This window comes from Pavona decussata, unplaced genomic scaffold (assembly GCF_977016875.1).
Source record: "Pavona decussata unplaced genomic scaffold, jaPavDecu1.1 SCAFFOLD_261, whole genome shotgun sequence".
NCBI classification, from domain to species: domain Eukaryota; kingdom Metazoa; phylum Cnidaria; class Anthozoa; order Scleractinia; family Agariciidae; genus Pavona; species Pavona decussata.
The window spans coordinates 431,193-453,815 of record NW_028145664.1 but is presented as its reverse complement, the minus strand read 5'-3'; the positions used below and the strand labels follow the sequence as shown (position 1 = coordinate 453,815).

Sequence of the window (22,623 nt, the reverse complement as noted above, 5' to 3'; positions counted from 1 at the left end):
ATTTAGTAGATAGCATGAAAAGAAAAGCTTTAGTAGGTAAAATAAAAAAAAAAGGAAAGATTCAGTAGATAAATTCAGTAAAAAAAAAACGCTTAAGTTCGTTGATTCACGTAATTTATCAACTAAAGTGAATACTGATTCGTTTAGACACAGGTCAGACTGCATCCTTAATGTTGCCAGGGAAACGATACGGTGTAGAAGAGAAAATAGGGACCTGAGCAGAGACGACGACGACACCAACGAAAGCGGAACTTAAAAATTACATTAGTGTTTTCTGAAAAAACTCGTGATGTTGTGTAATGTGGCCGGACTATAGGAGCTAACTTCGTGCGGGCGGTTTTAAAGTTCAGAAAGAGAAAAGAAAATTAATCATCAAGACATGCGTTCACGTTCTCCATAAAACTTTAAATTTGGTCATTTCACGGTGTTGTTCTGCAGAAGAAGGCAAAGAAATGTACGAAAGTGTATAATGCACGTTCAACGTTTTTTCTAATTAAGACTATTTTCTGACGTTCTCGTTTCTGACGTTCTCGTTGACGTCGTCGTCGTCGCTACTTAATCTCCCCATTAATAGATAACTTAGGTGGCCATTTGCTCATTGTAGGTGTTAGTTTACCCTAAAGCCACAATATAAAATAAGGACAGTTTTGACCTATTTCTTGATACGTATTAAGTGATTTGTAGACTGATAGAAACAAGACGGTACAAAACATATTGCCGTGAGTGATTAGTAGTTAAACATCCAATGAAGTTGCTTTTTTTGTAGCGAGCCACTGTGACTACCTACAAAAACGGACGCTAAATGAGGTTCATGGCTAAGGAGTTTTTCTTAGGAAACGTACAAGGGGCACTTATGCGCCAATACGTATGTTTCCTGCAGAAACGGAGGGAGAACTTACCATAAGCAAAATTGCATCTTCAACTGATAATGTTAATGGACTCATTTTAATTTGTGTCCAGTCGTTGGAATTGGGTACTAATTATGCAGTAAAATGTTTCAATCACCAAAATAGCCTGAACGTATTGCCCGTATTATGAATTTGCCGGTCATATAAAGGGAGAGTTTACATGTTCATTTGGTCTTACTGGGACCAAGTTAACTATCCGTAATATCCCGCCTGGCATACAGAGGTGTCCGTATTATGTGAGGTTTTCAAGGCAGAGGCTCTACTGTAGGAATTAATAAGCATTTAACAGTTCGTGAAGACTGTGTTAATAACTCGATTACTCATTAAAAAGCTCAGGTTCTTATGAAATTCTAACTAACATGTCATTTGCAAACGTGGCGGAACAATTGGGTTTTTGTAATTCAGTCATTCTGATCAGCTATCCGTTTATTGGCTGGATTACTTTTGAAATGCCTCCTAGAAACCCTATTTTGGCGTTTGTTCCGTTGTCAAGCATGTTTGTTGGAGCGTGTAAAAAAGGCTCAATTAAAGGTTTCAAGATAACATTTGGTAATATAATTGTAGAAACTTAAAAAAAAAAGATAACGTTTGTCCAGTTACCAACCATGCTTGCCGGAGTGTGTACAAAAGGCTCCATTAATACTTTTTAGTTAGTAATATAACTGTAGAAATTAAAGAAGGAAACGTTTTCCCAGTTACCATGCATGCTTGCTGGAGCGTATACAAAAGGCTCCATTAATGTTTTTTACATAACATTTGGTAATATAACTGTAGAGCTTAAAGAAGAAAACGTTGGCCCAGTTACCATGCTTGCTTGTTGGAGCGTGTACAAAAGGCTCCATTAATACTTTTTAGGTAACATTTGGTAATATAACTGAAGGAACTTAAAGAAGATAATTTGTAAAATAAGAGAAGCCTTAAATAAAGCCGGTGAACCTGAAGCTGCAATATTCACATGAAAAGTCTTTGTGTGTAGAGACTGGTTTTGACGTCTCCTTGTCATGGCTGAGAAACTGAAATCAGTCGACATGGCGACTAAGTGCTTTCACCTCGTTACTTCTTCTTACAACGAACGATAACCGAGCATAACAGTGTCCTTTAGATGGGAGGAAGGAGCAGGTCAAATTCAGTGGAAGACATTACTCCGGGGGTTCCTTCTTTGGATCCACCGTTTGCTATTTTTGTCAATCTATGTTCGTGTTATTTTCAAGAGGCAGGAAGCTTCACAACGCATCGGAACAATTAATTGATGCCTCGCCTTAGTTTTTGTCGTTGTTAGTTTGCTCCTGAATTAAACTTGTATTCTCTTTTAATTACATCTGTGTAATGGCAACTCTTCTCGTCAGTTTTGTTTGTTTTGTACGCTACGAAAAAAATAATTTGTTTGTTTTGGCTTGCTTACGGTGACTGTTTTACTGACATTTTTTTACGAAATCCTTGATGGTTGTAAGAAAATTTTGCCTTCCAAGCGTAATCGCAATGGTTCCTTATAGATTAAGGATTAATCTTTACTTGTAATTTCAAAGTCTTCGCAAATTGTCCCTGTCGCGCATTTTGGGAATCTTTTAAAATGCGCTTGGAAATTAATCCTTAATGATACTCGGCCTCGTAAGAATAATACTTAACAATTAGTCAAAGAGCACGTTGGATATGAGATAGGATACGAGGCGCGAAGCGCCGAGCTGGCTATAACCAATCTCATATCCAACAAGCGCGAATGGAATAATTGTTTTATTAAATTCTCCGCGTTTGGATATTTCTGTTGAAGTTTGCTGAATTTAATTTAAGTAAAAATTTCTTTCAACTTAAAACGACCGGATGTTGAAGCAACTTTCGACCAAAGCGACAACATTATGATCACATGACACACGCAGCTCTTTGCAAACGGAGTTGAATGAAAAAGATCGAAAGCGAAGTAGATCAGACACACCCGGACATGTACGAGTTACAACCTTTCTGATATAAGCATTTAAGTGCTTTTGAAGTTTCAGCTCATCGAGAAGCGTAATAGTGAACATTTGAGCAAATGTTTTGCTGTGTGGTGCCCGGCGAAGGAAGGGATCAAGGACGGCTTTTTTATGCTGAACTGAATTCATCGCAGACGTTTTAAAACACTCTTTTCTCTTTCTGAACTTTAAAACCGCCTCCACGAAGTTAGCCCCTATAGTCCGGCCACATTACACAACATCACTTTTTTTTTTCTTCAGAAGACACTAATGCAATTTTTAAGGCCCGCTTTCGTTGCCATCGTCGTCGTCTCTGCTGAGGTCCCTATTTCCTCTTCTACACCGTATCGTTTGCCTGGCAACACTAAGGCAAGTCCAAGTGTACGAGGTACAACTGCGCTAAGACAAGCATTCAGCCGTGAAGCGCAAGAGCGCGGCATTTGCGCAAATGTTATGCTGAGTGGTGCCGAGCGACGGAAACGAACATTATGGCCGTCGCTCGTACGGATTTCATAGTCGAACTTTTGTAACTGGAGTCCTCGTAAATGCATAGAAACATAAAGGTAGGCATTAACCTCTTCTTGAGAAGTTTCTTCGATGGGTTTCAACCTCTTACCGCCAGGATTTGCGAGCCATCCTGAATTTTTTAAAGGTGACCGATTGTTATTGTTGTTGTTGTTGTTGTTATGCGCCTAAATCGTAAAATCGTGCAATTTTTCTGATTTTTAAGGAAACTTCAGAGATACATACCATTAAATAGTGTCATACCGAACTTTGTGGCTTTAATTGTTGTTATATTGCGATGGCATTTTCTGGCATTTCTTTCTTTTCTTTTTTTTTTTTTTCTTTTTCTCCATTTTTCCAAAGAAACTTTCGCTTCCCGCCAAAAAAAAAAACATTAGCTTAGCAACACCTGGGGCAATCGTTTTCCACATAAGGTCAAACTAAGGTATATGGGCTGATAACTGGGATTTAGTGAACCAATCAGAACGCTGGAAATGCATTATCCGAGGCTGAGAATTTAATAATACGTGTTATACAGGGGAGTAAGGAAAACCATTTTAGTTGAACTGACATTCTAAGCTACATGGTTATGTTTGAGTGGGTGGGGGGGGGGGGGGGGGGGAAATATCAAAATATTATGTATACTAGTACTGTAGGTAAATATCAGGATCGGCTATTTTTTTAGTTAAGGCCCGTTTTCAACGTTTGCCCAACATTCGTTTAACAAAAAAAAGTTAAAAGGATGTTGGGTAAATATTGAATGAATGAGGTGTTCAAACTGTCGATTCTAAAGCTTGAATAACGCTTAATTTAAATTTCATTTAAACAAATGAAAAAGCTGGCCCACCTCTGGTGTATTAGTCTGTGTTTGAGGATTATTTTACCGTTACGGGCATTCTTTAAAATCACTGTTATTCCACTCATAAGACGGAGTCAAGGTAACACACTTAGATTTCGACCGTTAGCTCGTGTAGTCCGCTTAGAGGCGGTTTGCGCCTCGAAAATCCATCCCAGCGGCGAATTCTGATTCACAGCAAAGCCCCATGATTTACGAACCTTGGTGAATGCTTCGTCATCCCAAATCTCCTCACACTTGGCTGGCAATGGGCATTTTCTGCTTCCGATTCCACGATCGCTTCTTTTCTTCGAGAGCTGTTGATTTTGAAAATGGATACGGGGCTTGAGTCCGAGGTCAAATTAACTCTTCCCTATGTGGTACTGTCATTTCATGTACAGCATTTACCCCATCCCCACAGCGACATCTCGGCCAGCTCCATTATTATGAGCGACCAATGGCAAGGCGAGGCGACGAGATATCAACAGACAGCAAAATTTGAATATTCTGTGGGTTTTTCTCGAGCTACAAAACATGTCATCGAAGGTGAAGAGAACACTCGAAAATGACCGTGATATCTCCGTCTTATGAAGGGAATAACAGTGATTTGAAAGAATGCCCGTAACGGTAAAATAGTCCCCAAACGCACAAGAATACACCAGAGGTGAGTCAGTTTTATTTATTTTATTGAATGACGGTCAAATTTAGCGTTATTTAAACTTCAGAATCGACAGTATTTTATTTCCCATATAAAGTCTTATAACGCGTTTAAATTCTCAAAGGCTGCTTGTAACCCAATACCGCTTGCACCCAAAAGGTCATCGTCCCACTAGTAATTAATTATTACACGCTCTCCAGTAATGACGCGAGCTTGGAGCACCTATGCTGTCAGTTACTCGATGGTCGTCTTCCTATCATCACTTCATCCTAGCCTTCCACGCAGTCGTTTTTAGGGGACTCGTATTACCTCCTCCCCACAAGGAGGTAATACGAATCCCCTAAAACACGACTGCGTGGGAGGCTACACTTCATCCTTGTGATGAATTCCCTTACAAGAGCATAGTTCAATTAAGAGCAGTTTCGTGTCCCATAAAATATTTCACTCAGTCAATGTTGCTCCTACTGAAATCTAAATAAACATCAAGAAAAGGAGAACACAGGAAAATCACTCCTTCTTGCTTGGCAGTGATCTTTAAAGGGGAAGTATCACGAAAATTTTACGTCATTTCAAAACCAGAAAATGCTTGTCTAACAACAAAAACCAAGAAATTATCTAGTTTTGTCATAAATTATCACCCCAGTGCAAAACAACTGTCGATTAGTGCCTCTGGCCAGAGACAGAGTGGGTCGGAATGAATTGAAACTTGAAAAAATGTTAGGCTAATGTTTTTCACGTTTTTGCATTTTTGTACTTCCAAAATGCGCTAGAACAGAGTACGAGTTGTTCCTGTCAAGTATTAAGTTGATTTCTCTCCTCTCGTTGCTCTAGAATTATTTTGTAGCAAAGTGAAGGTCTTATTTCACAATTTTTAACAAAAGAGGTCAAAAAGCCCATGATTTTAAGGGCATAAGTAAACTCTGTGTGTTTATAACTGCATGGGAGCCGGGCGGTGCGAACAAAACTGCCCCGAAATAAATTGTTCAAAAATTAGTTTATCCACGAATATTTTTCAAAACGATTGAAATATATTTGTAAAGCTTGAAACACAGAAATGAGACAAGAAAGTCTACAAGGATTCCGACACTTCACTGGTTTATTTGCTTGTCTCGATTTTCACAACGTTCACTAAATTGGTTCCATTGCGATTGAAAACGGTGCTCTGCGCGGCGAGGCTGCGCGCCGGGAGCACCATAGCCTTGAGAAATTAATAAGCCCATCAATACGAGAAATGACGTCACTTCCGTCCGTCCGTACGCAGCACTACAGGAAAACTCAAGTGTGTGAAGCCGTGTTGTTTTAAGAAAATTTTGCCCTCTATAATAGTTACGTAATTGCGATGAGTCCTCGTACAATTAAGGATTAATTTGCGAAAACTTTTAAAATATGCGTGAAAATTAATCCTTAATTCTACTCGGCTTCATGCTATTTCATATACATATTAGCTTTCTCACACACTGACTTGTCAAAGGCTATTTTGATACAAAGCTATATTAATCTCGTTTACTTAACTAAGAGAACTGGTCATAACAAGTTTGCTCGAAGATCCACCTTGTCTGGAGTAGGGGCTATAGAACACATCAGGTATTCTGTGAACATTACCAACACATTTTTACTGGCTTTAAATTTGAGTTGACACAGAAATATTCAGCTAGCAAGAGTCAGCATTGCTAGATAAAAAAGAAAAATGAGGTTCTAATCTCATCGTTATTTTTTACTGCTATATAGAGGAGTGGCTATGCAATAAAGAGACCATCCTTTGAGGTTGAGGAAGGGGAGTGAAGGCAGAGGCCACCATCTAGTTTGGGGTTTGGTCTTTCCTTATGCTGTTCTTATCTTATCCGCAATTTTAAACGTGAATAATCCAAACTAATCATATAATCTCAATAATGCACAGCCTCCAACAACTTAAAATTCAACACCAATTCCGCTAACTCGAACTATTTTTGTTTCCCTTCTGAGTTGAAGTCAGCGGGATTCTACTGTGACTCCAAAGCTTGCTATGAGGAAATTTCAGTAACCATGGTGTGTTTAAGCTAAATTTAAACGCGGCCAAAATTGTTGCCTCCAACAAATGCGTTGTTGACTGCGAGTATTTTTTTTTCCAGAGATGGTTAAGTGGAGCGCGCGCAAAAAATTCGTCTCCTCGTGGGAAGCAATCTACACGCTGGCTCGCTTTACTATCCCCAAGAAAAAGCAAGGGTCTACTCGCAAATTAAATCATCGAGCTAAATTGCCTGATCACAGAGCATTCAACCAACATACGCTGGTCCAGCATAATGGGGAGTAGAGTGCTAAACATTCTTACATCGAAATGCACAGAAATGTTGGAACATTTAGCTGGGGTTTCAAACACACTGACGACAATGCTGTCAGGGAATTATTTATTTATTTCCGCAAGTCTTCTCTCGGTATATCTTATATCGAAGTAAATCGAAAGAATCTACTTTGCAGTACAATGTTGACTTGTAGGTAATTTTGGCCCGTGTTTCTGAGGCGTAAATGAGTCTTCCTTAGAATAAACCCAACCAGCAATACGTCTCCTGCTACTGATTTTCAAGTACCATTTGTTGACCAGGAAAAAAAAAGAAAAGAAAAGAAAAGTCCGGCTAAAGACGAGACACTATAATTTATAAAACAAAGACTAAATTTGAAGATAGCTACTGCCCATAAAGATCCGTGAGAAAGGCAAGTTCTGATATCGTAATGTGAAAACAAGCTGCTTAGAATGTCGGCTACTTAGCCCACATACAAACTCTCCTTCAATAAAGTTGCCCAAAATGTCAAAATATGCCGGTATAAACGAAGTGCCTGTCTTTAAATAAACAGATGCATAATGCGACACTCTCAAAAGTAAATAGCGACTTGTATGTAAAATTGGAGCCATGGGCGACTTAACTCCACTAAGGAAGAATTGCCATGTAGGAGAAGTAACCGGTTACTATGTCTTGTCGGCAATGATATATGAATAGCCTTTCCTAAATGTAAACTACAAAATGAATCCTATTTAAATGCTAATCCTAGAGTAAAAGACATTTTTCTGGTTTGGCCGGTTTGCTCCCAGGATTTCTGGGTACCGTTCTTTCTAACAACGATGGCTGAATTCGCTGGATCTGTTGCATCATCAGCAGGAATGATTGCTCGACATTCAGGCCAGTCTAAAGAAAACACAAAACAAATGTCAGAGCAGCTGAAGCGCTGAGAATACAGCTACACCAAGGCTGCTTTCAACTGAATAACACAATTAAATCAGGCACGTTTCCAATTGTGAACACCTATATGAATGCTGGTTTTAAGCGTGAACACTGCCACACTCGTATAAGGCCTGTTTTTCAACTATAAACCTATATCAAGGCTGCTTTCAAGCGGGACACAGCTTCATCTCATTGTTTTCAAGTGAGAACACAACTATAAGAAGGCCGCTTTCAGTTGTGAAGAGAACACAGCTATATCAGTGCTGTTTTCAAGTGTAAACACAAATATAAACTATCAGGGGTACATGTATTTCCAGAGCAGGGTTTATTCTAAAGGATGGCATTGCCGGGCCACCGTAAATAAAAACAAACAGGCACATACAATTTGCAGAGGTGTGTCAAACGTGGCGCTCAAATTTCACCAAAATTTCAACTAAGAGTCTTACAGACTAAATGCATCGTATCTTTGGGAGCAAGGGTAATGTATTGAAATGGTTTTTTACCACACTTAAAAAAACGCCACATTACAAATTTCATCTGGTATCAAAGCAACCTATAAAAGTGGGGTTGGGTATATTCGTTATAAGTTACACTGTATGTGCTGGTCACTGGGTATAGATGTTAACGATACTGTTATAAAGTCTGAAAACTTGCATGGATTTAACATAGAAGAGGTCCGTTTCTCATGAGCATTTTTCAGATCCGTTTCTACCAACTAGTGATCGCTACTTGTGTTTACTGTCCCATTGTGATTAGAGTTTCAATGTTTGTTAGATGATAAAAATTGTCAGTAATGGAAAAATATTTACGACGCTATTTTTTGGGCTAAAATAGTTAAAGGAATTTTATTTGGCGCTGATAACACCTTGTTTACCTTACTTTGATGAGTTTTTACCCAGCTTGACCTTTAACCAATCCTTTCCAGGAAATAACTATTGCTCCTATTGTTAATCAATCTTAGTTAATATTCTTGGGTTCTTCTACCACATTAATGACAGTTGATGTTACCTTGAAAAATGAAGATATCCGAATAACGATATCTGTACTTTTAAGATGTTTGAAAGTAAATACTACGATTTTACAGTGATTATGAAGGTAAATATCCATTGTGGTAATTCTGCTATCGGCCACATACTGAATACAGTGTATATAATTTGAGTGATAAATTGGGCACTGTGCACGTTAAAATAATACTTTTTCGGAAATAATTGTTAGGAAAAACATCACAGGTCTCAAAGAGGTTATGTATTAACTTTAGAGACCATGTTTTACATAACTGGGTACCGGGAAATTACATAATCAGAGGTCTGAAATAGAGTCAGGATTTGAGAACCAGACGGTGCAACCTCACAAAAAATTCTAACGATCAGCCACACTGATAACAGGCTCATCTTCACAAGGGTTTCTGTTCTGTAGCCAACTCAAAATGTACCAACAGCTAGCCACGTTATCAGTCCCAGAACATGAGTTTCCGTTCACAGTAACTTTCACCAAGACTTCTTTGGACTTGGCTGCATCGACCTGATATCACTAATATATATATTTAGCCAAGCCTAAAAGCGGAGCTCCAATTTTTTTCATAGCATTTATAGAAATCTGCTTATCGTATGAACGTAGTAACCTTACCACTTCCTCATCCTTTCTGCAGTTATATATACTTTTAGTGCATATGCAGCAAACTGCCCATAAACAATGACAACGTAATACAGAGGGCACAATTATTTAAGGACGGTGCCTACTAATACCGAAATATTTTTGAGCGGTTTATGACTATGCGGGAAAAGCAGATCTTAGCAAGGCCTATTGGAATTCAAAATGAAAATTGGGGGTAGCCACGCATTTTTCGGAGATATTTTAGCAGTAATATCTCTAAAAAACGCCAAAATATAAAGCAATGTATGGGATTTTTTCCTAAATTGAAGCTTAATTATCTCTGAAAAATGCATGGTTACCCCCAATTTTCTTTTGAGGTACCAAAAGCATTTGGTAAGTTCTGCTTTCTCCGTATAGTTTTAAACCGGGCAAAATATTCCTGTGTTAGAAGGCACCACCCATAGGAAACCCGAGTATCTCGCGATGCGCAGAACGTATGCGCAGTAACAATAGTAGGCACCGTCCTTAATGCTGATTTGTCGCAATCTCGTCCCCAGAGCCCCCGCGCGTGGGAACCAAGATTGCTAGTACCCAGATTCTTCGTACACACGCGCGAACTTCAATTTCATAAACAAATATGGCGGACGATTTGGAGAATTTAGTTGTCTTGCTTTGTTCTAAAGATTTGGATAAAAATAGCTGTGTTTAGACGTCTTCTTGCATTAGGATGGTGCATCTAATCAACGTGGTGGATCAAGGATCTTTTTAAGCGCTAGGAAACTTAGGAAAAGTTTTCAAATTTGGAGGCGATCGAAGTTTTCCTAGTCGCCTCATCTTATTTTTCCTGCGTGACTGTGTGAAAAATGTTCCGTTCTACAGCAGATCAGTTGGGTTGAAGGAAAATTTTTAGTGTGATAAATGTCAAAAGTAGAAGGGGTTTTCCTGTGTCGGCGAAAGGCAAAAGGTCCGACGGCTCTGTCAATCTAGGAGGTAAGGACTAACTTCAAATATTTGTCAGTTTATGTATGGATGGCCACGCACCTTTGTACTAGGGGAGCAATTTTCTAAAAGAAACCTTAGATGTTTAATCAAGATAATGTTAAAATTGCAAGTTAATACGGACAATAGTAGGCCAGTGTCGTTATATGAATTCATGTGGTCGGCTATATTACATAATATGCACAATACTAAGAGATCGTTTCAAAATGCGGACCAATTAAAAAACGAGTCATTAATCATGGGGATTTTCAAAATATTTTAAATTTCATCGTTTTCTAGTCAAATTGAGTGATTTTTGTTGTTGATGTTTAGGTTCTATTTGAGGGAGATGCACATTGGAGAATGTTTGAATACAGGAATAATATTTCAAGTCAAATGACACAAATCTTAAAAGCTTTGTGTCATTTTTCTATTTTCTTTAAAATACTGCACTTGTAGCTGATTAATTCAATAAATTAGATTAAAAAGCTCATTTTAAAAATTTCTGTTTTTCCTAGGTTGATAGCCATTCTTGTACACACAGAGTTGTTTATTTTGGTTTTTGTAGAATCTCAAAACTAGGTGCTCAGTTCCATCAGCCTTTGATATTGATTTACTAGAGAGTCAAGATGTCTTTTTGCGAGGGAATAATCCAGACAATAGGAGGATTTGTTTAAGCGAAAAAAAAAAATTAGGGGTTAGGTGCACTTTAACTTAATCTACGTGTACATGTAAGAATGCAGTATAATTTTCCCAATTTAAGAGTACAGACAATAAAAATGACATCAGATGTAACGCGCACACTTTCTCAACGAAAAAATTGCCAATTCCGCTCGTACTTTTTCCATGTTATTGTAAAAAATAAATCGACGGCACTTTTCTATGGCCTATACTCTTATAGACCATAAAATGTCCAAAACTTAGCAGTGAGACCACTCGCCTGGGGCTCGTGGTTCCACTTGAGTTTTAAACATTTTGTGATGTCATTTTATGGTCTATAAGAGTATAGACCATAGAAAACTGCCGTCGATTTGTTAATTAGAGAGTGCATATTTTGTTGACCTCGATCCTAGGTTCTCCCTCCTTTACCAAGTTGGTGATGATATCATCTGCTCCTACAAATTCTGCAGGAGGTGCCAGATTCAATTGTCCCAAGATCCTTTCATTCATGGCAATCAAGTTGGTTGTCCCATACAATCTCTACTTCAATCTGTGTAAGGAGTACGTTCTTTCTATGTAATTGTTGAACGCAATAAATTTTGTAAGTCTAATAATTTATTCAACAGGAAAAAAATGTTTTTGCAGTCCCTAGCCATTTGTTACCTGGTTTTTAAAGTAAGCAAATTGTTTGACATGAAATCAAATAACACTTCCAAGGGTAATTAAATCCTCAACTGTCCCTGTCAAAATCTTTACCAAAAAAACCGATCAGGCAGTTATGGGGTCAGTTATCCCCAGCAGTTTTTTTAACAGGTTGCTACATGAGAGTTCACTCAAGGAGTAAAGTAAAGAAATAACACAACAATTAAGGGATAATGAAATTTTGTGCTGTGCAGTACTGATTATACAACTGGGAAATCAGATAATAATTATCTCTGGAGTGTAAATTTCTGTGTGGGAAGGAAACCACTTAAATTTCCCATTGCCTTAGTGAGTACATTTGGTCCATCAGTGATCAAAATCCTGGGGTAATGGGTTTGAATCCTGCCAAAGTCAAAGAGTTTTACTTTACCTTGCATGGACCACATTTCCTTACTGAGGTAATACTGAGAAGAAAATTAAAGGGCTTTCTTCACCACAAAAATTTCCCCTGCAGATTTCATTCTCTGGTTTCTCAATTTAAGTACAGGCCTTGCCTCAACCTATTAACCTTTTGTCCTTACAAGCAAAATCCCAATTGAAGAAGTCATTAGACTGCTAAACATTACACCGCTGCAGCCTCAAACATCACTCCAGCTTCTGGATAGCACCTCATCTGAGAAGTCCCATTCATTTTTACACAGCAAGATTAACCTACCATGTATCATTTAATAAGCATTCTGTAAAAATATTTCTTACTTTACTTTTCATGATCTGGTTTTTCCGAGAAAAAAAATGGAAGGTACAAGAGTGCTTAAAGAGAGTTGAGTGTGCATATAATAGTCCTCTTCTGAATTCACAAAATGATGTACAGCTAATATTTTGCTTGAAATATTGCAAATTAAAAGCATTTTATCACTTCATTCTTCAAAACAATCAGTGGTTTAAACTGTTCTTATATAAATAAAGAAGATTTTACATAAACCCAGTGGACAGAATGAAAAAAGAAAATAATATTAGTGTTTTTCCTTATGTTACTGAAAAAGATGTATACCAGACTATGTGATAAGGTTTAGAAAACTGTACCACTGGTCACTGACGTCACAAAACCCATGAAAAATAAACAGTTATTGTAAGGTAATCAGAAGTAAGTAAAAGAAAACAATTAACTTGGGGTATAACATTTGTATAATAAAAATATGATAACTGAATCACTGAACAGTGAAATACCAATTGTTTTTAACCTGCAAAGGAAACAGAATTTTGTTGAAAAAATAGGAGGTAAAAATCTGACTGAAGCAAATCCAAGAGAATTAACAACTATTTGTTCAAAGAATCAGGAGTGTCGAAAAAATTGAGGGTTCAAATAACTGAGATTGCACTGTAAAAATAATACCTGTACATATTAATTTTCATAATTCATTACTCACTACCAAATTTGAAAGTTTTCTTTTAATTAAAAGAGATGGCTGATAAGAAGTTTGACCTTTTATCTCTTAAATCACAGTTAGCAACAGAAGCCACAGTCTGGTTGCATTAAACATGGCCTCAATATCAGCCATCTCCTCTCCACATTATTGGTGAGTGATGGGAAATGTATACAGGGAATGCCCCTTGTTCAGCATATTTTTGTTACGCCTCTTTATCAGTTGAATAGTTATAAGAATGATTGAGTGACAGTGCTCTGTTGCTTATAAACACAGCTAGGCCCAGGCATCCAGTGGCCAATCCCTGTTGTACACACCATGCTAGAGCGATAGCCCTACATGGCCAACTAATTAAAATCTTTACTGCTGAAGAAAAATGTTACATGCCCAGTAAGTGCTTATTGTATTTGGTTCCTGCCATCATAAACATTCATAAAAAGGTAAGAGATTAAATACACAACTGGATCTATCCCTTGACAGGAAAAGTGCACAGAAACGTTCACACAAGAATGCATAATTTACAAGTTTATGAACTGCCTCAACAAAAACTTCCATTAACAAAGTGATTCTTGAGCTATACAGTGTTTTCATCACATCTGTCATGATCTGTGATGGTAAATAAAAAGCTTACATCAATTTATTTTTTGTTATGATTATTTATAAAATTCTCCCTTTCATATTTTGGAAGCCCCCCCCCCCCCCCCACCCAATGATGTTCTAAAATAAATATTTTTTTCCTGCCCCCCCCCCCCCCACGTCATGAGCTATCCTGCAAACCATGGTAAAATACCATGCCCAGTCCCCCCCCCCCTCCCTCTATCACCCTTTTTAACTTAAAACCTCCTCTAAAATGGAAAATACAAGCATTTCTGGAGTCTTAACATTTAATGACATTTGCATTATAATTACAAGTAACTAATAAATTTCACTTTAAAAAACCCTTTACTAAAAATTAAAATGATATAAAGGCTGACATTCAATGCATAGAGAATGCAGTGGTTTTATGTCACAAACCACATTTATATAAATAGCTGTTGATTGCTTTGCCAAGGAATCATTCTAATATTCCATGCACAATAGTTACATTGTTCTAGCCCTCTACCTTCTTTTAAAAAAAAAAAAAATGTTCAGGCATCATACAAATTAATTGTAACTGTATAATCTCTTTAACATACCAATAGATTGTCTTTAAAAATCAATTTTTCTGGAGAAGAAATACAATTGCAGCCATTTTTAAATGTGATCTATATCACAAATAATGTTGTTAAGATAATGTTGTTTGATGAAGTCAGGTTCAAAGATACCGAAATGTCCAGAATTTGGAGACTCTGATTACCTCATCAGGATACATCGAGCACATGAAGACAGTGGCCAGGGGGAATCTGAAAGAACTAATTCTGCAGTTGGAGATGCTAGCCATTATCGATAGCAGTTCTATAAAATGGAAATATAATTTTTCATGACAAATCAGACGGAGAAATTAAGAAGATAGCTGTGACTAGCTGAGTATGAAAATCCCGAAGATAAAGAATAGGGAGAAATGCATGGAGGGTTGGTCATGACAGCATTGCGCATTGAGGATGCACCTGTTCTGTCAGATTACATTTAAGGGGATTTGTAACAGAGAGGGAGGAGGCATTTTTTTTTTCAACTCTACCCAGCTAATCATAATTTCATGAGGGGATAGGAAAGTTCAGCGAAAAAAAATGTCCCAAGCTATAATTATTTTTCTTGAATTTGTGACCATAAAATAAATGATCACCATGATGTCTGAGAGTTATACATGGAATTTGTCAAAGATAGTCCTACAAGGTTAAGAAAGAGCAGCAGTGCGCTTCATGCAAAAATTGGTTGGCTGGCTCCATGATGGGCAGAAAATTATTCCACACCCTTTCCCGGATGAAGAAAAAATAAGGTACAAATTAAAGTGTCTTTGAATCTCTGGCTACTTCTTTAGACGAAACAGCATAACCAGTTGATTACTTTATGCCTAGAGCACAAATAAAAAAAACATTCAATGAAGGAAAGCTGAACAAAGTGAAGGAAATTACAGACTTTTCTTCTATAGTGTACCTTTGTGGCTTCTGATGAGCTAGTTAAAATATACCTAGACCATTTAAATCATTTCCATTTCTCCAAAGATATGCAAAATCAAGCAACCATCGAGAACTGACGAAACCGAGAACAAGGATTACAATAAAAATATTGGAGAGAGTTACTACTATTAACTACAGGGTTAAAATCTCTTTATGGTTTTGAACTTGACATTTACTTGAAATCTGATTTATCTGATCAGCAAAGCAATGGAGACGACACTGTTGCTGTGGGTGAAACATGGTGCAGTGAAAGTGAGGGGATGTTTAGTGAGAGTGAGTGATGATAGCGAGAGTGAACTTGACCATCCCCGGCGAAGAAAAGGTGCAGCACTAGAAGTGGACGGAGTGCAACACGCTTTGCGTTAAATTGGTGAATTGCTTAACCCTAGATAGTATAGAAAAGTGCTTAGCCCTTAATAATATTTTTTGTTGCTTAACCGGCAGGGGTATTTTGCTGAATGCCGAATGTTACATTTTATGCTACCTATGACATTTTAGCATTAAAGGTGAAGTATCACGAAAATTTGATGTAATTTCAAAACCAAAAAATGTTTGTCTGACAACAGAAACAAAAAAATTGGTGGCTAGGTTTGCTATAGATTATCACCCCGGTGCAAGAAAACTGTTGATAAGTGCCTCTGGCCAGGTTGCAATGGATTGAAACTTCAAAAATATTAGGCTAATGTTTTTCAAGTTCTCGTATTTTTGTTTCCAAAATGTGCTAGAACATATCATGAGTCGTTCCTGTCAAGAATTGAGTTGATTTTTCTCCTCTCATTGTTCTAGAATTATTTTGTATTAAAGTGAAGGTCTTATTTCACCATTTTAAACAAAAGAGGTCAATTAAACCCCATGGTACTTCCCCTTTAAGCAAAGAATGAAGTTATTTAGGTCTAAGCACTTCTCTTTTAACTGTCTAGGGTTAAACACTGGTTATACAGACATTTAGCTTTAAGTTGTTGTTATGGCAGCCATTCCATCAAAGGACTTCTATGAATTCAGCATTCTGCAAAATACCCCTGCCGCTTCAAAATCAAACTTTAAATTATACTCGGCTTTATGTGAATACATATACTACCTGTTATACAAGGTAGTAAGGTATCCTTTTGAACCCAAAAACCCATTTCAGTAAAAGAGGCATTCTAAGCTACATGATTATGCGAGTGGGAGTCCAAAATCAAGTATCAAAATATTACATGTACGTACACTGAAGGTAAATATTCAGGATGGGTACTTCCTCCTATAGCTTCCTATTGATATATTTTTTTTTCTGTTGTTATTATTCTTTTTCAAGGCGAACTTCTGTATATATAGCAATCAGTACAGAAATAAACTAAACAACTATCTTTAAAAAAATTTGCACAGACAAGGGAATAAATATAATAATACTCACAAATCTAAATCTTTGCCCTTATATCCTATTCTTTTAAGTATTTGTGTTTGTTCTCTGTAAAGACTGCCACAAATAAATGTTAAAATAGAAATATATGCGAGAAAAAACTTGTCAGTAGTTTTCACAGTGTATTGCAAGACGTTTGTTAGACTAACTATATTTTTACCTGAGAATCAAATTTTCTTAAATGTAGCAAAACCGGAAGAGATAAGAAAATAAACCTCCGAGGGAAATAACAAACATGGACCAAAAAATGAGCACCAGAGACTGCTCTGGCGTTAGCAGTAGCTTTTACAAAAGTTAAACAAGTTGCAGTGTCAACACTTCAAGAAAAACAATATCTTGCAAAACAGCAAATTAAAGTTCTGCCAACAAAATCACATAAAATAACATACTCGCCTCTTTGGAGATCGATAACAAGTCCTTTTATTCCATTGCTGATTTTTCGTTCGTTTTACAACGTTGAGTGAGCGAAAAGTTTCACTTCAAGAGGAAAAATGCAACGTTTCGTCGAGTCGATCGGTTCAGAGTGAAATGAGTTCTCTTCGGCCGCTGTTTATGTTATCCCGCCTCTAAAAGAGTCCATATGTTTCCCCCGCCGCTATTTCCCCTGCTCTTTTTCCCGCTGTTGAAAAGCAAAATTGGAGGAGATTAGAACATATAACTCTGAGGAAAAAAAATTTAAAAAAGCCTGAAAAAATGAGCGAAAAAGACTGCTCTGAAATTAGCAGTATTAAGCTAAACTGCGTGTCAGACAGTGCAAGAAATCAATATCTTGCAAACCAGCAAAGATTTGTCAACAAAATCACATGGATATACTCGCCTCTTCTGAGAATAACCAGTCCTTTTACTTCACTGCTGATTTTTTCGTTCGTTTTACAACGCTAAGTGAGCGAAACATTCCACTTTAAGAGGAAAAATCCAACGTTTTGTCAAGCCAGATCGGAGTAAAATGAGTTCACTTCAAGTTTCGGTTGCTGTTTATGCCAACTCTCCCACCGGCCGCGAGTCGTATTTATACTCTTTCTCCCGCTGTTGGAAGGCAAAATTTGGAGTAGATTAGAAAATAAAACTCCAAGGGTAATAATGAACATGGACCGAAAAAAGTGAGCTCAAAAGAATACTGTAAAGTAAGCAGTATTTAGCAGTAAACGGCGTGTCAACACTGCAAAACAACAAGTTCTTGCAAGACAGCAAACAAGCAAAGTTTTGTCAACAAAATAACATGAATATACTCGCCTCTTCTGAGAATAATCAGTCCTTTTATTCTAATTCCTGATTTTCCATTCGTTTTACAACATCAAGTGAGCGAAACGTTTCACTTCAAGAGGAAAAATTCAACGATTCGTCGCGCTGGGTCGGAGTAAGATGGTTTCACTTCAAAGTTCTGATGATGTGTAAGTCGATTTGTTTCTCCCGCCGCTAATCGTCTTGCTGTTTCTCCCGCTGTCGGCCACATAACTTGACTTTGTATTTTGTTGTCTTCAAAATGTCTTTGTGCATTTCTTAAAAGCAACTTCCCGCCATAGTTAGAAGAGGGAGACGCTAAACAAACAATGGTCGCGGCACGATTGCAGCACAGCTTCACACAATCTGAGTTTTCCTGTGGTACTAACTAATTGTGGTTGTTTCGCCCGAACGTCGACTCGCCCGAAAGCGTTTCGCCAGAACTTGCGTCGATTCGCACGACGAAATACACCGCATTCACAAATTCCATATGGATTTCATGATTAGTTCAAAGTTTTCACTTCACGGTAAAATTTCCCGCTAACAAAAATAAATCAATTAAATAATATTTGTTACAAGTCGACATGCAGCTATTTGTCTTGAAATCATAATCAATCATCTTGTAGGTAAATCCCTAACATCTTGGAGAAACTCGGCACCTCAACGTAAGAACCTCTTTTAGTTTGTTTGAACAATTTTTACTGATTTTACATCCGCTCGTTTTATCGTGTAGGCCTTATAGTTATTTCTTCTATTGTAAGTTTTCCATTTTATTCGTTAAAACATCGCTCTAATCGACGTGAGTCCGGGCGATATACCGTCGGGCGAAACAACCGCTGCGCTGCGTACGTCGTACGGACGGTCGCATGGACGGACACAAGTGACGTCATAACCAAACCAAATTTTCTCGCATTCACGGGTTACCAAATTCTCTTAGCTATGGGGCTCCGCTGCGCGCGCCTGCGGCGCGTGCAAGAGCTCCGCTATTAAAGGGTTTCTGTTGCCCAATGCTGCTAAAATATTCTTACTCTTCTGATGTGAGGATGCTTTGAGTGCTGTATATGAAGTTGTTTTTTTGTTTGGGGTCACATGACCAGGATTGAGAATACGTTTTAGGTCATTTTCAGACCACGGGGTTGTTCTGGAGTATTGTATTTTGTTTTAGAAAAGGATTATACAGTTACTTGGAACCAAACTTCGGTAATCATTCCACCTTGTAACAGTGTCACCTACCTTGGCTGACGTCTCAATTAATGGGATGTTCACATCAGATGAATTGCAGTATTCTAACACTTCATCTTTCATTACTTCTCTCTCCTCTTCTAAATCCTAGAATGAGAAATGGGGAATGGGAAGTATGTATCAGTTATCTTGACCCCTTAATTGGTTAAAAGGAAGCAGGGGCCAGGGGAAACAGAATGTACGTGGGAACCCAAATGAGTTCTGTTTTCACTGAGTATCATGGTGTCATTTCCAGCGCGCATGCATGTAGCATGTTAATCAAGTGTACAGTGCTGCACATTTATCATATTATTTATTTGCATCCTATCTGTTTACGCTTGGTTATTTATTTTTTTTTTATTTTTTCTTGTAATATCAGATAATTTACGAGAGGCCAGCAACTCAGTCACAAAAATACAATGAAATAAATAAATAAATCACTTCATTTAAGTGTCCCCAATTAGTGCTACACTTTCCAGATCAAATTATATTTTGAGGAGAAGGGAAAACCGGAGTACCCAGGGAAAACCCACTTGGAGCAAAGACGAGAACCAACAACAAACTCAACCCACAAATGACACCGAGTCTGGGAATCGAACCCAGGCCACACTGGTGGGAGGCGAGTGCTCTCAGCACTGCATCATCCCTGTTCTCCTGAAATTGTATAAATTATGTACATGTATAGCAGAAACAAATATAAGATTTTACCAACACAGTTGATATTAGGTACATGTAATTTGGTCACTGTAAAGAGATTCGAGTAACAGTTGATGTTTTGAGCGTAAACCCTTTGTGATTCCCTCTTACATGTACATGTACAAAGGACTAACACTGCAAACATCAGCACTTGAATCTCTTTACATATGTATGGTGTCTGAATTACTTGATTAACTCTGTTGATAAAAAAAAAAAAAAAAAAAAAAAAAAAAAAAAAAAACAACAACAACAACAACAACATTTGTTTCCAATCCTTACTGTACAGCACCATAGTATCTTGAGAAACTACATGTACACTGTGCATGGAACTCACATATCGATGTATAGAAGAACTTACCAACTTTTTTCCAACAATGACCATTGGGATACATGTAGCTGAAGTGAGTTGATGATCTTGGATGATCTTGCTTCTGAGATCCTGGAGCTCGTGCCAACTGGACACAGAATTGATGGCAAACAACACTATGAATGCATCACCTGTCGCTACTGATGAATCAAGGAATGAGCTGTATTCTTCCTGCCCTGCTGTATCAACTATCTCCAAATCGTATCATTTGCCATTATATTCAATCTGCATTAAAAGATTGTAGAATTAACATTAACAACTAATTTTACAAAACTGGTGATGTCATCACCTTTCTCCTTTTACAAGAGTAACATCACAGCTGTCATTTATTTTACACATTTTGGGTCAAATTCTGCAAGAGGTGTCTGAAACCTACAATTACATGTAAATGTACATGTATGGAGGCAATGTAACCCAACACCATTGGAAAAGACAAAATAATCAATTGGTAGTCAATAAGCACATAAACTTTGCTGCAGTGCATGTATGTGCTAAAGCTGCATTGTACAGTATGTATTCCTATTATAAATCAGAGATTTGACAATTAAAACTAATGCCCTCTGCAAACATGGTTAATTTTGAAATTTGTTGCACACCACACACCTGAAAATGCTACAGTATGCTGGAAATTTAACCTACATGTACAGCTATCAGAGCAACTTTCATGTACAGGTGTACATGACTGTTAATCAAACAGTACAAAAAATATAAAAAATGTAATTATTTAATTTACACATCCAATCTGTGTACATGTGGTGTTAAATCAAGTATTTTCTGCAGTTGAAGCAGAAATAATCAAAGGGTGCAGATAAGTCAAATTTGATGTAAATGCCAGCTAAATTCACTGTGAAATTGCACAGCAAATTAAGTTTGATACAAAAACGTGATCGAACAAAGCATCATGAAATCTTACAATGCGTCTGTTGAAAGATTATCGCCAAGACAGAAGGCGCATGCATCAATGACTGAGATATGTCCAGAAGTGCATGCTAATGAGATTCACGAACTGTTTGATAAGGTGTCCCCTAACCTTAATTCTCACGAAAACACACATAATTCTGTCAAACATAAAGTCATATGAAAACGACAAAAAGGCCTGTTTTATACATGTATGAAGTACCAAATTCAGGGTTGGGTGCATTTGGGGGTGCATCATCGTAGCTTACACACAGGCGACAATTGCCGGCTATGTAATCTTTCAACAACGCCCTGTGGGGCACCAAGCCTTAAGGTCTCCAATGGGGCCTAGTGGGTCCACAGAAACCATTTTCTAGAATAAACCTGTTAATTACAGTACACATTAGCAACAGACATGTAAAAGACTTTACAAAACACAAAATTAATAGTTAAATGCTTGTCTCTCACTACAGATCACTCTCCACAACTCAGATGCATACCTCCTTTCTATATCACTGAACATGTGGAAAGAGTAACAAGACATGGTTTAGTTCACAACGTGGTTATACATGCACCACCAGATTATAATAGGATCCCATCAAGAAAAGAAGAAAATAAAAAGGAGAACATACGTGTACAAAGTGTTGTTTTTGTGGTTAGGAACCATGTAGATGTACAGCAGAACCTATGGGAGTCCATGGAAAATTTTCCATGGAATTCCATGGAAGTAAAATGGAGTTGCTGCATGAAATTTAATGGAAAATTTTCCATGGAATTCCGTGGGCAAAAGTTCCATAGAGTTCCATGGAACACAACTGCATTCATAATGATTTCCATGGAATTTGATGGAAAGACAAAATCCATAGAATTCATTAATGAAAACATTTCACTGATCATGCTTTGCCATAAAATGCTATGGAAACAGCTTTAATAATAATGATTATTATAAAGCTTAAAATTATACTAAAGGCTTTAACCACAAGTAGTGACTGAAGGGACACGCTAATTAATTACTTTTCTGAGGTCAGGCTTTACATTCACAGTTATTTGCTATTACTGAGAATGATATTTTTCAGTGAGAATTATTGTAGCTTAATATACTGTATATAATTTTGTAACTGTTATAAACTGAACTACAGTAATTGTTTAATGGAAATTAATATACATAAAAAATTATTGAATATACTACAGGATAAATACTCCATAAAATAAGCTAGTATAAAACGTTTGAAATTGAAAAGAAAAAAATGAATTGAAATGGTGCATTAAAAGGTTTGACAAGAGAAAAAGTTTTATTTTTTAAGCCCAACAAAATTCATGCCAAACTTTGCTAAAATTACATGTATGGCGAATTTCCTTGAGCGTGGTGTTTAGGCTATTTATA

The 22,623-nt window shown here is 37.3% G+C and overlaps 1 protein-coding gene and 1 long non-coding RNA gene across 4 annotated transcripts in view; both read right to left on the bottom strand.

Annotated features, from left to right (window-relative positions):
* The window catches only part of LOC146456075 (ras-related protein Rap-1b-like), a 279,286-nt gene that overhangs the window by 170,090 nt on the left and 86,573 nt on the right, over nt 1–22,623 (bottom strand). The window contains exons 2-3 of one of the 2 annotated variants that reach the window (XM_085093525.1): nt 20,334–20,567; nt 19,292–19,387 (exon numbers count right to left, since the gene is read on the bottom strand). In XM_085093525.1, coding sequence (XP_084949651.1) covers nt 19,292–19,387; nt 20,334–20,357 — 120 coding nt within the window. In that variant the 5' untranslated portion in view covers nt 20,358–20,567. The remainder of the gene's footprint in view (nt 1–19,291; nt 19,388–20,333; nt 20,568–22,623) is intronic. The other variant, XM_085093526.1, reaches the window with a different exon arrangement.
* Nucleotides 12,625–17,448, bottom strand: LOC146456080 (uncharacterized). 2 transcript variants are annotated; one of them, XR_014858870.1, is made up of 2 exons: nt 14,679–17,448; nt 12,625–13,159 (listed from the first exon to the last, which is right to left on the bottom strand). It is a non-coding gene; the product is annotated as an uncharacterized LOC146456080 (long non-coding RNA). The 2 variants fall into 2 exon arrangements; XR_014858869.1 differs by lacking the exon at nt 12,625–13,159 and adding an exon at nt 13,845–13,948.